Source organism: Phyllostomus discolor, chromosome 3, assembly GCF_004126475.2.
Source record: "Phyllostomus discolor isolate MPI-MPIP mPhyDis1 chromosome 3, mPhyDis1.pri.v3, whole genome shotgun sequence".
In the NCBI taxonomy this organism is placed as follows: Eukaryota; Metazoa; Chordata; class Mammalia; order Chiroptera; family Phyllostomidae; genus Phyllostomus; species Phyllostomus discolor.
In genome coordinates, this window is record NC_040905.2 from 194,949,388 (window position 1) to 194,964,509 (window position 15,122).

At 43.9% G+C, this 15,122-nt stretch overlaps 1 protein-coding gene across 7 annotated transcripts in view; it reads left to right on the top strand.

Annotated features, from left to right (window-relative positions):
* The window catches only part of PALM2AKAP2 (PALM2 and AKAP2 fusion), a 411,865-nt gene that overhangs the window by 161,188 nt on the left and 235,555 nt on the right, over positions 1–15,122 (top strand). For all 7 annotated transcript variants that reach the window (XM_036022040.1, XM_036022031.1, XM_036022034.1 and 4 more), the window contains exon 3: positions 8,142–8,222. In XM_036022040.1, the coding sequence (XP_035877933.1) occupies positions 8,142–8,222 (81 nt within the window). The remainder of the gene's footprint in view (positions 1–8,141; positions 8,223–15,122) is intronic.

Genomic DNA, 15,122 nt, shown 5'->3' on the forward strand with positions numbered 1-15,122 from the left:
AGGCAACTGGACAGAGCTGAGTGGGCACCTCCTTGATCGTTTTATGCTTGATCACTCAGCTTCTCTGTTTTCATATGGCCCACCCTCCCTTTCTTTCCTCAGATGTATAAATAGCACTGGTTCTGCAGCAGCATTAAACAGGTAATTATAATCCAACCATGACTGAGATGACATTCTGATTCCTTAATAGAAAAAGCTCATTGGGTCCCCCTATGCAGGGGGTTTTTTTTTCCATAATTTAATTCTCAGAATGTCACCTTACTTCTTAGTGTAACCTACATAAAACCTGACACCCTGGTGATCCAGTTTCAGCATGAAATCGCATTCAAAGAAACATCGTCTAGAAGGCAAAAGTCCCGTATCCTTACTGGACTCTTGGAAAACAGCCAAGGAGATTCATTTTATAAGCCACAATAAAATATCTTAAGTGCTCTCTCCCCGATTTTCTGGTCATAAGATCCCAGCCCCTTTATTTTTAAATTCTTGAACTTCAGAAACAGTCCCCACGCCCTTTCAGTTCTTCTTTCTTCATCCCTTCTCTCCTTTTCTGAGTCTTTGATTCCCCTCTCCCATCTGTCCTATCTCCTGTTCCCTTTCCAAGTGCAGACTATTAAAAACAGTCTGGACCGTGCAGTTTTTCAGCACTCTACCCCTTTCTCTGCTGCTGCCTTGCCAAAGCCTAGGAGCCTGCTGGCCCACATCCCTTACAGGCCTGTGTGAGGGGGAGAGCCACCCGATTCCCTTTAGCTCATAACGGTAAGTGTCAAAGCAAAATCTCTTCATCTAGCTCTAGCTGGAGGGAAGACTGCAACATTTAAAACTGAACACATTTTCTTTTTCTTCCTCTCATCTAAATGCTGAGATATCTTGATGGCAATGGTGCTTTGAGTAGTTCTTCCCGTTCCCTCCCTCCCCCACCGCTGCTGTGCCCTGGGGCTCTAGGTATCAACTAAAGTCAGAATGGGCCTCACTGCTTCTCACTGCCTGAGCTGCTCAGCCTCCAGGTTCCTCACAGACTCAGTTGGGACCCCTCCCCCAGCCTCCACCTTGCATTTCCCAGTGCCTGGGTTACAGTGGGGCCAGCAGGAGAAAAGAGGGTTTCTGCCTGAAGCACATTAACAGTGGACATAGGCTTCTTAGCTATTTTTTATTTGTATGTTTTAAAAGAATATTTAATGATACAACAAAATTAAATATATTTAAAATCAGTATATTCATAAACCTATAATAACAATTTTGTGAAAGAAATGCGTTGGTAGCTACATTCACAGAAATACTAGAAGAAAATGCACCAAAATGTTTTCCGAAAGGATTAATGACTTCTAGACTACGTTTAGTACCTGTCTCCCCATCACACTTATGAACCACCTTTGAACCCAGTGTGCTCCGTTCTATGTGGGCGCTCCTCGCTTCAGGAAGAGTTTGCAGTCTCCCAGTGCTGCAATACTTCCGGAAATACTTGCCAGGAAAATGTACAATATACCGAAAGGCAAAGAAAGTGGCTTGCTAGCCCTCTTAGAGCGTGGAGTGATCTGGAAATCTCCCTAATGGAGTGAGATGACGTCATTTCAGATGTCTCTGAAGGCACATTTTCCCTGAGTGGCTTGCTACTGGCAGCTCGTGACGCTTTCCCTGGAATCCCCACTTCCCCCAGCTGTCCTCCCCAGGATGCGCTTCCCGTGATTCTTTGCCAGAATCGGCTTTTTCAACAGCTTCTCATATGTGGAGTAATAATGGTCTGTTCCTTATGGACTGATGTCTTCAACAGAAAGATACTTCTAGTTTTATAGTCTGATGGCTAATGTGCTTTCGATGATACATTTTACTGCCATTGAAATCGTGAGTGCAAACTCATAATGCATTTGAGCGAGGGATGTGGACAAGCAGAAACATGACCAGAGGAGAGCAAGCATCTCATTCAGAGGGGCTCAGGGAGCATCTGTCGCGTGTGCTCATTATGCAGCACTCTAGGCTTTGGAGATGCAGCAGCCAAGGTCCTTGTCCTTAAGGAGCCCATAGCGTGGGAGAGGAAGAATATGGACAAACAGTTAAGGGTATAAAGTGCTGACGTGCTCAAGGTGCTGATGTAGAAAGACCCCACAGCCTACGAAGGGAGGGAAGAAAGAAAGAGTGATGAGTTCTCTTTGGAGGGAGCAGGAAAGGCTCCTGTACTTGTCAGTACTCTTTGCGTTGCAAGCAACAGAACCACCACTCAAACTAGCATAAGCAAAAGGGAGATTTATTAGTGTATATAATTTAGGAAGCCCAGGGATGGTTCTGGATTCTTGCCTAACTAGGTCTAGGGCTCAAGCAGTGTCATTAGGATCCTTCTTTCTCTGTCCTTCAGCTCTGCTTTTCTCTGCACGCTGACCTTTCTCCAACAGAGATGCATTTCTTCTTTGTGACTTGGGAGAATTTGCACTCAGATGTCATCATCCCAGCTTATCCTTAGTGGAAAAGGACACTTTCTCTCCTGCTGTACATGTGTTTTTCCCTAGAAGTGTCTCCTTTTGATCCTGCTTCGGTCGTTTAGCCAGCCTGGAGACCAATCTCTGTTGTAGTAAGATAAGGTAGTATTATTGGCCTAACTTGTGTCACATGCAAGTCCTGGTAGCAGGGATGAGCTGGGCTATTTGTGACTAACTGTGGCTGGCATTCCCACAATGCCATTGACAGTGAGGGTAGGTGGGTTCTCCAAAAGAAGGACAGCTGGGCAGATGATCAGTCTGGCTTCAGTAATATTTAAGCTATGTTGTCCAGGAAGAAGAATTTTTTTGTCAGATGAAGCAGTGAGGACAATCCATTTTTGTTAAAGGAAGCAGTAAGAGAAAAACCAGGAAGGCATCAGCCAGCCTTGTAGATCGGGAAACTACAAGTGGTTAGTTGAAGTTGAAGCATATGGTTAAGTGGGTCATGGTCTGAGATGAAGCTGTGAGTGGGGGTTGGGGGCGCTCATTAGCTAGGCTAAGGAACTCGCTCTTTTCACTGTAGACAGTGGGAGACATTCTGGGATTTTAGGCCAAGGTTGGTGGTAGTCGGATTTCCATTTTAGAATTATCACTCTGACAGCAACGGGGAGGGTGACTTGCTCAGAGCTAAGACCCAGAGGCAGAGAGAATATTGGCCAACCACTGCAGGAATACAGATGGAAATAGGGTGTAAGCAGTTAAATGTTTTGGAGTGCTAGAGATACTAATATGGACTAGTCTGCATGTACAGGTGGGGAGATAAAGGAGAGAGTATTGAGGTAGTAAGTAATAAAGGGCATTGTGGGGAACCAGAAGATGTGGAAAATGACAAGCAGAATCAAAGGACTTGATCTGTCAAGAAGGTGAAGTACCTGGGACAACTGAGATTCATGGCTCGAGTGGTCATGGCTGAGATGAGAAATACAGGGGGCACGGATGTGAGAGGAGGGGAGGAGGGATGGCTGAGATGATGACTACAGGGTGGAGTTTGAGAGCCCAGATAGGAACAATTGGAAGCTGGAGCCGGGGTCTGGAGCTCAAAGGAGAAATCGAGATTGAAATATAGATCGGTAAGTTACCACTTAGGTAGGTTGTATCGCTGAGGAGAGTAAAGGAAATCACATACACTAAATGTCTGGAATGAGAAGAGGGCCCAGGGATCAGCAGCCTCACCTTGATGAAGGGAAGGAGCAGTCTGGGAAGCCGCAGTCTAGCCAGGCGAGGAGCACAGCTCGGACCTCAGCAGCCCAAGTAGGTGTCAGGAACCCTAAGGCAGGCCACTCGAGCTTGCCATGCTTTGACTGGTATGTAATTCTGCACAGAAGATGACTGCACATTTTACCTCTTTCCTGGCCAGGGGTGACTTCAGGACCCAACCCCATCACTGTGGAATGGGACCCAACTGATCAAATAATTCTGTAATAGCCATAGATGGGGCCAAGTTCAAGTTCAGGGTCCTCCTCTGACAGAGCACAGATGTGACCATGCTGATGCTGATGCCTGGTTACATATGCTATAAATGGTTCTTTTCAAGCTTCGACCCAATACGGAGTTTCCTCAGGGAAAATACAAATACTGCACAAATGGGAAAGTACTGTTTTCCCACGATTGTCAGTTCCTACACCAGCATTCTGGTCCGTGTGGCTGAGAGCCAAGACACCACCTCGCCTCATCCCCTAGACCCTGTTAGTCCCGAGCCTCATCAATTCTCATGGTTGTATTTGTTCTCTTCTTTCTATTCTTACTGAAAAAACGTAAGCTGAGGTGAACTTGTTAGTCTGTTCATCCCTGCTACATCCAACGGTGAATGTAGCATCGTCCTAAGACACTTAATGATCTTTTCACTCAGAGGTCAGCAAACGGTGATTGTGGGCTAAATCTGGTCCACCAGCTGTGGCTGTAAATAAAGCTTTATTAGAACACAGCCTACACATTCATTTATATGTTGTCTAAGGCTGTGTTGCACCACAATGGCAACATGGTGTAGTTGCAATGAAGACTGTATTTCCCACAAAACCTAAAATGTTTACTATTTGGCTCTTTAGAGGAAAGGTATCCCAACCCCTATTGACCCATCCTATACACCAATGCCAGATTAATGTTCCCCAAATGCCATTTCACTATATCACTTTCTCGCTGAGAACTTTGCAATGACGTTGCATCATCCGTACAGTAAAACCCCAGCTTCTTGGAAGACATCCAAGGCCCTCAGTGATCTAGCCCTAGCCAGTCTCTTGAAGCATTGCTCTCCATTCCCAAAGGCAAGCCCTTCACCCACATTATGTTTGCCTCCTCATTGTCCCTGGAATATGAAGTATACACAGCCCTTACTCACACAGTTCTCTTTATCTGGAATTAACCTGTATCTACCTAATTCATACCCATGCTTTAAAGCGCTAACTTAAACATGCATCTTTCATGATTGTATCTGTCCACAGTGACAATCGACGTACCTATTGCTTGAGCATGTAAGGATTCGCTGCTCAAAATATCTGGTAATATTTCTTCTGTTCAAGGCATGGTGCACCAGTGTGATGGTGGACCATGCCTTGAACATGGCCTGGAGTGAGGACTTCCCCTCTGAACAAGGGCATAGAAGTGGGATAGCCACTAGGAAAGGTTTGCAAATGACCAGAAGTATAATTATAGTACTGCCTTAGTCCATTCAGGCTTCTATAACAAAATACCAAAGATTGGGTGGCTTATAAACAACATATTTATTTCTCACAGCTCTGGAGGCTGGGAAGTCCAAGATCAAGGCTCTGCCAGATTCAGTGTCTTGTTGGGGCTGGCTTCTTGGTTCACAAACAGTGTCTTCTCGCTGTGTCCTCATGCGGAGGAAGGGGTGAAAGAGCTCTCTGTGGACTCTTTCAAAAGGGTACTAATTCCATTCATGAGGGCTCCATGCTCATGACCTAATTACCTCCCGAAGTCCCACCTCCTAATTCCATCACCTTGGGGGTTAGGTTTCAACATAGGAATTTTGGGGAGGACACACATATTCAGTCTATAGCAAACACACAGTATTCAGTTCACATTCGTGGAAGTATTCAGTCATCAGCATCTTGTATTCTTTTTTTTTTCTTTTTAAATGATGCTAGGCCAGATAGTGAACTGCTTTTTTAAAAAGATTTTTATTTATTTATTTTTAGAGAGGGAAGAGAGAGAGAGAAACATTAATGTGCAGTCGCTGGGGGCTATGGCCTGCAACCTAGGCATGTGCCCTGACTGGGATTCGAACCTGTGATGCCTGGTCTGCAGCCCGTGCTCAATCCACTGAGCTATGCCAGCCAGGGCATAGCATCTTGTATTCTTGACATGCTGTATCTTGGTTCTATATTTAAATGTAGGACCGTTCATATCATTGGTAGTCAATGAGAATGAATGAGAACATCCAGCAAACCTACTCTTGAGGAACCCTAGACTATGGAGACAGTGGCTGGTTCTGGAGGTCCTCGCTTTTTCATGTGGTAACTCAGAGTTGCTGGACAGGTGGACTTTCCTCACTGGGCTTCACTTTTCCCACCTACTGTCACAAATTGTGTGTTCTTGGACACACTTGGATTAAATAGCATCAATGATGCACCATGGATTGGAACTTTTTGATAAATGGTAAGTTTCTAAAATATTCGCCGGCCTCACTTTGGCGAGCAGATTATGTCCCTAACTTGGATATCATGTCCCAGAAATACTATAAGATATTTCGGAAGGTCCGTGCATTGCGTAGAACTTGGTTATAACACAAATTATTACTACGTTTATTTGAATAACAGTGGTGTGAGCACATCCCCAGAAGCATAGCAATGACTTAGAATAAAAGCTTGTGTTAACACAGAGGACAGCAGCCAGGCTTCCACATTATTATCTCCTCCAGGATTCGGCTGCTGTACTGTAAAATGCCGTTATGTCTGCTCTAACAAGTTTCTCTCTGCATGTGCGAGCAAAGCAAAAATAATTCAGTGCAGTAAATGTGTCAGTAAGCCCCACCCTGTGCACGTTGAAAGGAACACATTGAACAAATAAGCTCTCATAAGGGAAAGCCTTTCTATTCTTAATCACATTCATATGATGTTTCTCCTTTAATAATTTTCTTATTTTCCAATTACAGTTGACATACAGTATCATATTGGTTTCAGGTATACAACATAGTGATTAAACCTTTATATAATGTATGAAGTGTTCACTCTGATAAGTCTGGTACCCATCTGACACCATACATAATTATTATGGTATTATTGACTGTATTCCCTATGCTGTACTTTACCTGACTATTTTTATAACTGGCAATTTGTGCGTTTTAATCCTGTTCCCTTTTTTACCCGCTGCTCCCAACCTCCCTCCCATCTGGCAACCGTCAGAATGTTCTCTGTATCTATGAGTTTATTTCTGTTTTGTTTGTTCATTTATTTCATTTTTCAAATTCCACATATAAGTGAGATCATATGGTATTTGTCTTTCTCTGTCTGATTTACTTGGCTTAGCATGATACCCTCTGGGTCCACCCATGTTGTCACAAATAGCTGGATCTCATTCTTTTTTATGGTTGAGTAATATTCCATTGTATATAGGTACTACTATCTCTTCTTTATCCATGTCTGTCAGTGGATACTTAGGTTACTTTGATACCATAGCTGTTATAAATTACGCCACAATGAACATAGGGATGCATATGTCTTTTTGAATTAGTGTTTGGGTTTCTTTGGATAAATACCAGTCATATGGTATTTATTATTTGCATTCACAAAATATGAAGAAGAAAAGTAGGAAGTATAAAGGCTGTGCTGTCAATACAAGGGAGATACATCCCTTTATCACCAATCCCTAGACATTACCTAGAAGTAGTATATGGCAATAAGAATGATAGCAAGTAACATTCATTGAGCATTTACTATGTGCCAGGCATTGTTCTTAGTCCTTTACATGTATTATGTCTTTTAACTCATGCCCAGTCTATGGTTGAGGGATAGTTATTGCCTCCTCTTTATGCAAGAGAAGACTTAGACCCAGGAGGTAAAAGAACTTGCCAGAGGTCACACAGGTAGCAAATGGTAGAGCTGGGAGTTGGGTGCAGGCAGACCAGCCCCAGACTTCATATCTACCAGAACCTCAGCGAGCCCCACCCACATGAAATGCACCCCCAGCCCCACAAGGCTAGTTGAAGATCACCTGTCTAGTTTGTGTCGCTTGGTGTGAACAAGTGAATGATTTGTCCTACAAAATGTGAAATTACCTTGGATTGTTTGTGTGTATGATTTTGATCAAATAAATCTACCCTAGAATTCCCACTGTTCTATTCTGTCATATTTGTAGTTTCTAACAACCTCTGTGTTTTCGATGGAGACGTTCTTATTCTTTGTCTCCTAGTGAACACTGCACAGAACATGACTGTGTGTGTGTATGTGTGTATGTGTGTAAACCGCCTTTTCTTCTGGGTTAGATTGTTGCAGCTTGGCTGAGGGAGGATTTCTCCCACTCACCGAGCCCACAGCAGACATGTTAGGAGAATGCTGCTGCTTGCAACACACCCAGAGACGGAGGGGCAGGTGACACTGCGTGTGTGCCCAGCTCCTCTGGAAGTGTCTCTACAGATGTGTGCCACTGCTGCTTCCTGCCGTCAAATTCCTGGAGCCAACGCCCACCCACTCTCACAGCCTCTCTCTCTTTATTTTCAAGGAAAAAAGAAAGAGGCAGACTGAAATAGAAAGCAAGCGGCAAGAGCTTGACGAGCAGATACTTCTGCTGCAGCATTGCAAGGTAAGCGGCTGATCCACGAGCCTCTCCCATGATTAGACATGCAGCTCACCCTGCGGAGAGCCGGGCAGAGCCTGCCCTGGCGTGAAGCCGCCGGCTGAACTAGCTCGTTTTCATTCAGCCAGGAAACCATCGCTGGGCTTTCCTTGTGAATTTCTCACGTTCACAGCGTTGTTACAGCATCCCAGTTTCTGCCAGCATGATGAGATTATAGTGTGTGTGTGGCCAGGTTGCAGGGGGTGCATGTGAAATGCGGTGGTTATTTATAGGAATTGGAAGAGAATTTTCACATGGTGGGTGAGGAAGTGTTCTGGGGCGGTGTCTCCAGGGCACAGGTGCTGCGTGTGTTTGTTCCGAGGTTCCCACAGATATATTTAACGTAATGCTCTTTCTTAACATTAAAAATAGTAATAATCGTCCTTTCTGGTTATGGAGAAAAGGGAGGTCACAGCAGTGTGCTGAGCCACCCTGTGAATTTCCGATTATTCATTTGTTTTGTCTCTACTTGAACAATTTCAAAAGTGTTCTATTAGAACAAGCAGTTAGTCAAAAGACAGCGCTGCAATGATGTGACTTGGAAGAGTCTCCATTGCACCGAGGGAAAGAGGGGGTGGGGGTGGGGAGGGAGCACAAGCTGTTTATTTATTTATTTTTCTTGGAAGCATCGGGCCCTTAAGCATCGGGATTGATTACAGCCCAGGAGAAAGCTCTGTCACTGTCACCCGGTTCCCCTGGTCACAGAATGTTGCTTCCTGCAGAATGTTGCTTCCTGCAGGCTCAGGAATTATGTGAGCACATTCCAGGGGCCAGCCAGGTGCCACTGCTTTCTCAGGCTCCTGGGCTTTTTCAGGCAAACCTGCTCACCTCCAGTGGCCCTGACGGTGCAGGTGCACCTGCGGAACTGCAGGGCTCAGAGGCTGGTTGGGGAGGTGGGGCTGACTCTCGGGGTGGTGCTAGCTCGGGGTTATTTGAATTCTTTTAAACCAGGAGGACCGATGCAGTGGCGTTTCCCATTCTTTTCTGGGAGACAGGGTTGTGCTAAACGAGTCCTCAGAATGTAAATCATGAGGCAAGCTAGCCGCTGATTTCAAAGAGCAACGTGACCCAAATCTGCTTAGCCTATTTACCAGTTGTCGTTAACTTGAACCAGAGAAACGTGTTTAAAGGGAAGACAAGCAGCGTGAGACTTTCTCTGCTCATCATGTGAATCCATTTATGGACCTTTCTTTGTAGGAGCTTGCAACAGGCCCCATATGTCGTTGCTGCTCTTTCCTTAAAACATTCCTGCGGGAGGATGGAGGGCTTAAGTTAGCATCCTCTCCTCACAGAGGGGGGCTGAGAAATGCTTAGCAGAACCAAGTGAATCGTTCAAGGTCAATCTGGACAGAGCTGCGTCTCTGGCTCAGAGTACAGTCAACTTGCTCTTTATAAAAGAGCCAAATGTACTAAAGCCTCAGTGCATCCTTGGTTAAAGGTGAGCTTGTTAATAAGGGGGCTGAAAGATGAGAGGCTGTTTTTGACTCGACGGCCTCTCTCCTTTTTCAAGTCCGTGTGATTCTCTGCCCGTGCATTCCTTGAATCAAACTCAGGCAATAAGCCTGTGCGAGAAGATCAAGTTTCTTTTGTCCAGCTTCTCATCATTCTGGCTGCCAAATGAGATGCCAAGGACTCATTCATTACTAATGTCCAGTGTTACAACATTCTGTTCATATTCTGTCCTTGTATTTTTCATCCATCCCCTCATCTCTGCCTTCCTCCCTTCCTCCCTCCACCCATGTATTCATCCCTCTATCCATCCTGTTTCCAGCCATCCAACCTACTGAAACAACACACAAAAATGACAATATTACATGGAGAAGTAGTGAGATTCCTTCAAGGACTTGGAAACAAAGGAACCAGATAGTTCTTAATGATTACCCAGGTACAAGTCTCATTTACTATGGCTATCTAAGAAACATCCAGTACGCTCACCAAGGTAAACTTGCCATAATGGCAGGGGGGTGGGGTGGGGAGGAAGGACTGGAAGTGATGGTCATTTAATAAACGGAGACCAGCGCATTGTAATTTTCTCTCTCTGGGGAAGACCTGTGTGGACAGCATAAGGGTGGATCACTAGCCTTGAACAATGAAAAAGGAAAGCTCAGAGCTCCCAACGTTGGTTCACCTGCTACCACCTTGGAGACAGACCCCCCCACCCCTAACTCCAGGAGGAACTAGATATCCATACACTGGTGGGCGGGTTCCATGGTTTGGCAAGGAGAGTCATTTGGCTTCCCCCTGACCCAGGTGAAACTTCCCTCACAACTCTACTTCTGTTTGTTCTGACTCCAACCTCCCCCAGATAATTGAGTTACAATTGAGATACAAGGAAGGCGGTGCCTGACTAAGAAATATGATCGCTTCAGGCACCAGAAAGGAGCATGTCCTATTTCAGATCAGTTCAGCGTTGACTGAACCTGAATAGGGTGAGTCACCTTCCCTGCTATCATTCAGGTTCGAACTTGGCAGCCTCACTCCTAGGTTGTAGTGCATTCACTGAGGTTATAGTTGCTTTGTGGGCCTCTCGGTGGAGACTCAGCCCCCTCGGCCCTCGCAGTAGGCAGCCTTGTCCTCCCCTTGTCCGCCCTCAATAATTGTCTTCTTCTCTGAGTGTCAAATATGTGCTTGGCACTTGAAATATATCCCCTCATTAACGACCACAAAGTAGCTATTCCTCTCCCTGTCTTACAGGTAAGGAAACACATTTGCGAGATCAAGTAACTTGCCCCAGAACTTAGAGACAGTCAGTGTGGGTGCCCAGGTTGAACCCCGGGAGTATCTGCCACCTTTCTTTCTCCCAGACACTGTTTTTTTCCCAATGAAATGTTTCCTTTTGAATAGTTTGTCTAGATGCCGATTACCATGATCACGCTTATTTACCATCATTATCATCACATGTCTTTATTCTAAGCACCTGTTCATGGACTCCAGAAAAGTTAGACCATGTGGAGACACACCACGGTAATTATTGGTAGTTCCTTGAAGTAGAAAATACTAGGAAGTACATCAGTAATGAATACTTACATTTCACCAGTTTACAAAATCTGAGGTGGTCCCTCAGAAATAAATATTCTCAGTGCAAAGTTAAATTAAATGGAAAAGCAATATAATTAGATGTCATATTTATTAAGTTATAACTCTCATGATCGAATAGTTTACGGACACTTGTTCTCATGCAATGAGATATGAATGAGTTAGACAAATTCACTGACCTCTTGTCAAAGCAAATAAACAGCATTCAAGACCATAGTTTTGATACTCATATGTTTGATTAATATACTTGCTAATTATATCATATTCAGGGCTATCCAATGAGTAACTCCACAAAGTAGAATATCATTACTTTATACTCGTGTATGGACAATGAACAAGTGCTGTAATGCAATGAAGGAGCAAAGTATGAAATGCTGAACTATTAGCTGCCACACCCCAGGGGTTAGGATGCCTCCAGGTACTCTGAAATCTTGGATCAATCAAACTCAGATTCCTTTTTACAAGATCCTTAACTGTATTTGGTATCTAATACATCTGTAAGCATCTCCAAGAAATGCTTACCTGTGGGACCAGTAAGCAACTCTAATAGCTGTATTATTTTTGCTGATTATGAAAGGAAGGAATGTATAATCATTGCAAGAATGAGATTTAAGAGGACAGGAAAACATAGAGAAAACATACCAGCTGTATACTCACCACCTAGCTATCCCCCACACAGATGTATCCTTTTATGCTTTTTCCCCAACGTCTTTGTATAGATTAATATATATATATATAACTCCTGTTCACACACCTCATCAGCCTGTGAGCAAAATGAAATTATATTAACATTTGTATTGACCTTGACCTTTAAAAAATTTTTTGTATATGGGCTCTTTTAAATTCTCATACAAAACTTTAAAGTTTTATGACATCCCATCTAACATTCTTTTAATGTTATGATTCCTGGTTTTGATGTTATCCTTGGAAAGAATATCTCCATTTCAGACACTGAACTATGATGTTTCTTATCCTTCAATAGTCTGAGTCCAGCTAGAATTCATTTTCCTATAAAGTGTGAGGTGGCAATCCCCTTTTTACTGACGGTGAACCAGTTCTTAACATGATTTATTGACTAATTCATTCTTTCCCTCACTGGTTTAAAAGTCTTCTTGATCTCATACCTATTTCTCATGTATCCTCGAGTCCACCCTCTGTGGATTCTTCCTAGTCCATTAACCTGCCACTCCCGTGCCAGTGCCATCCTCATTCAGCCCCTCTAGGTTTTGAATATAATAGCTCACAAGGCAAGAACTATTCTTTTTCTTCTTTTGAAAAATGGTCTTGGCTTTTTACTCTATGGAAACAGTTTTTATTGTTTTTATGATGTGGCTTGTGATAATGTGAGTTTAAAAAAGCAAATAAATCAACAATCGAGTTCTACCAGGACAGACTGAGTGTAATATCCCCTTTGCCTCGTGGTTGAATTGCCAGAGATTTGTCTGTTTTATTGGTCAGTTCAAGGTCCCAGCACAGCACACACCGCCGCACGAATTCCTGTGGGACTGGCACATTTATAAGGGTCTGTGTGAGAGGCAGCGCTGTCAGAATCAAATTGCTAATACCACCCCTTCCATACATAAGCGGCCTTTGAATTACTTATTCATGAGCGGGGAACTCTGACCAGAGTTCTTCTCTAATCCAAGCTATGAAAATTGTCATTCTATTTTTAAAACCACAGCCTTTTCTTTCAAGAAGACTGACTGCAAAAAAAATCAAAGACCGAATTGTGATCTTGGGAAATGTTTATTGTCAATCCACCAAGGTCATTTGCTGAATAGCCTGAAGGTATCAGGAGACTGGCTGTGAAGATACTATAGTGTGTCTTGCTCTTAAGAACCTTTAGCACTGATTTGAGAGTTTTCTTTGTTTTTAGTGTGTGTGAAAGGCCAGTTTCAAGTTTTAAATTATTGAACAGACAGCCAAGGTGCACAGCATAAAGGGACTTTATGTCTCATCCTTTTTCCTCTCGTGTGCCCCTGCAAACAGCTTGGATGGAAGTTAAGACCAGGTTTCTTCTATCAGAAGTCGTGGATCAGCCTCTGTGTAGACCGAATTAGGTAACAAAACCTCAAAAGCCGTCAGTGGGGAGGAAGGGAAGTGTTCCAGGTGAAGGGAAGGAAAATGGAGAGGGCACACAAATGAATGAGAAAACAAGCACAGCTGTTTTTCACCTTGTGTTTAGTTCATTTTCCGTTAGAAAATTCAAGTTACTCAGATTCTGCCTGTCTCCCATGGATGCAATGTCAGTTACAGGTGCATAAAAAGACTGGAGCAAAAGGTAAAATCATAAAAATATGAGAAGAAATCACAGTTAAATACAGGGTCCAGCACAAATAATGCCCCCTTTATATTACAAAATCTTTTATTACAAAATCATAAGCATGTCATTCTGTAACATAACAACATCACATCAAGTACACCGTATGACATTTCAGGTGAAATGTTCAAATTAAAACTATAAATTATTACGCCCATATTATTACCCTACCCACCACACTCATGCAGGCATTACTTCTGCCGGACCCTGTATTTCATAGTCTTAGGGTAAGGAAGTCTTATCTATGTGTTACACCAAAGCCAGAACCAGAAAGTGAAAAGATTGGTACCCATAACTGTGTAAAAATTACAAACAACCAGAAAAAAATTGGGAACATACTAGTTCTGATTCCTCTCCCAATGCCCACTCTCCCCCACCCATCCCAGACATGCCTCACTGTTTACCTAGGTCACCTAGCTGCTTAACTTCCGATAGCTCATCTCCAGATTAAAGTTTGATCAGATGATCTTTAAGGTCTTTTTTTTTTTAGATTTTTATTTATTTATTTTTAGACAGGGAAGGGAGGGAGAAAGAGAGAGAGAGAGAAACATCAGTGTGCGGTTGCTAGGGGCCGTGGCCTGCAACCCAGGCAAGTACCCTGACTGGGAATTGAACCTGTGACACTTTGGTTTGCAGCCCATGCTCAATCCACTGAGCTACGCCAGCCAGGGCAAGCTCTTTTTTAATAGTCTAAGATTTTGTATTTGCTAAAACACAGTGCTCAGGCATGGCTTTTCAGTCCCTCATTCATTCAACAACTATTGCTGACCACCAACTGTAACCATGCACGCCATCCTCTGTGGACGAATCAAAGATACAGCCCCAGACCCTATGGGGCTCGAGGACCAGTGGGAGATGGGCACCGATACAGAACCCATTGTTCAGGAAGCTGGGACATAGTTACTCTCATTCAGGAGCAGGGCAGTGGTGCCTGATGATTTCATAAATGCTCTTTGGAGGGGAAAACACCCTCGGGTGATCTCAGGCAGAGGCAGGACGGCAGAGTGAATGGCTGAGCTTTGCGTCTCAGATGCACACCTTCTTAGGTATGTGACTGGGGATAAGGTGCTCGGTGTGGGCACCCACTTCTTGAGATTTTTGTTAAAGTTTAATGAATTTATATATAAAGCACTTAAAGCAGTAAGAGTTCTGTGAGAATTGTCATGGTCATCACCCAACACCATGGCTTCAAGTGTCCTTTACATATGGATGACTCCCAGATTGGTGTCTCCAGGCTCCGCGGCCCCTGAACCCCCAGCTCTTGTCTCTGCCTGCCCTCCTGACATGTCCACTTGGATGGGTGTCACTGCCCCTCATTAGCCCCTCCCACTTAACACGCCCCAACTGAAAGTTTGACTTTCCAGCTCTTGTTCTTCCCTTAGTCTTCCCAAACTCCATTTGATGATACCACCATCCACCTTTTGCTCAAACCACATAGATATACATCCCCGTTAATCCCACCCTCTTCCTCATCCCAGCATTCCATGCTATCACCTCATGCTGACTCTACC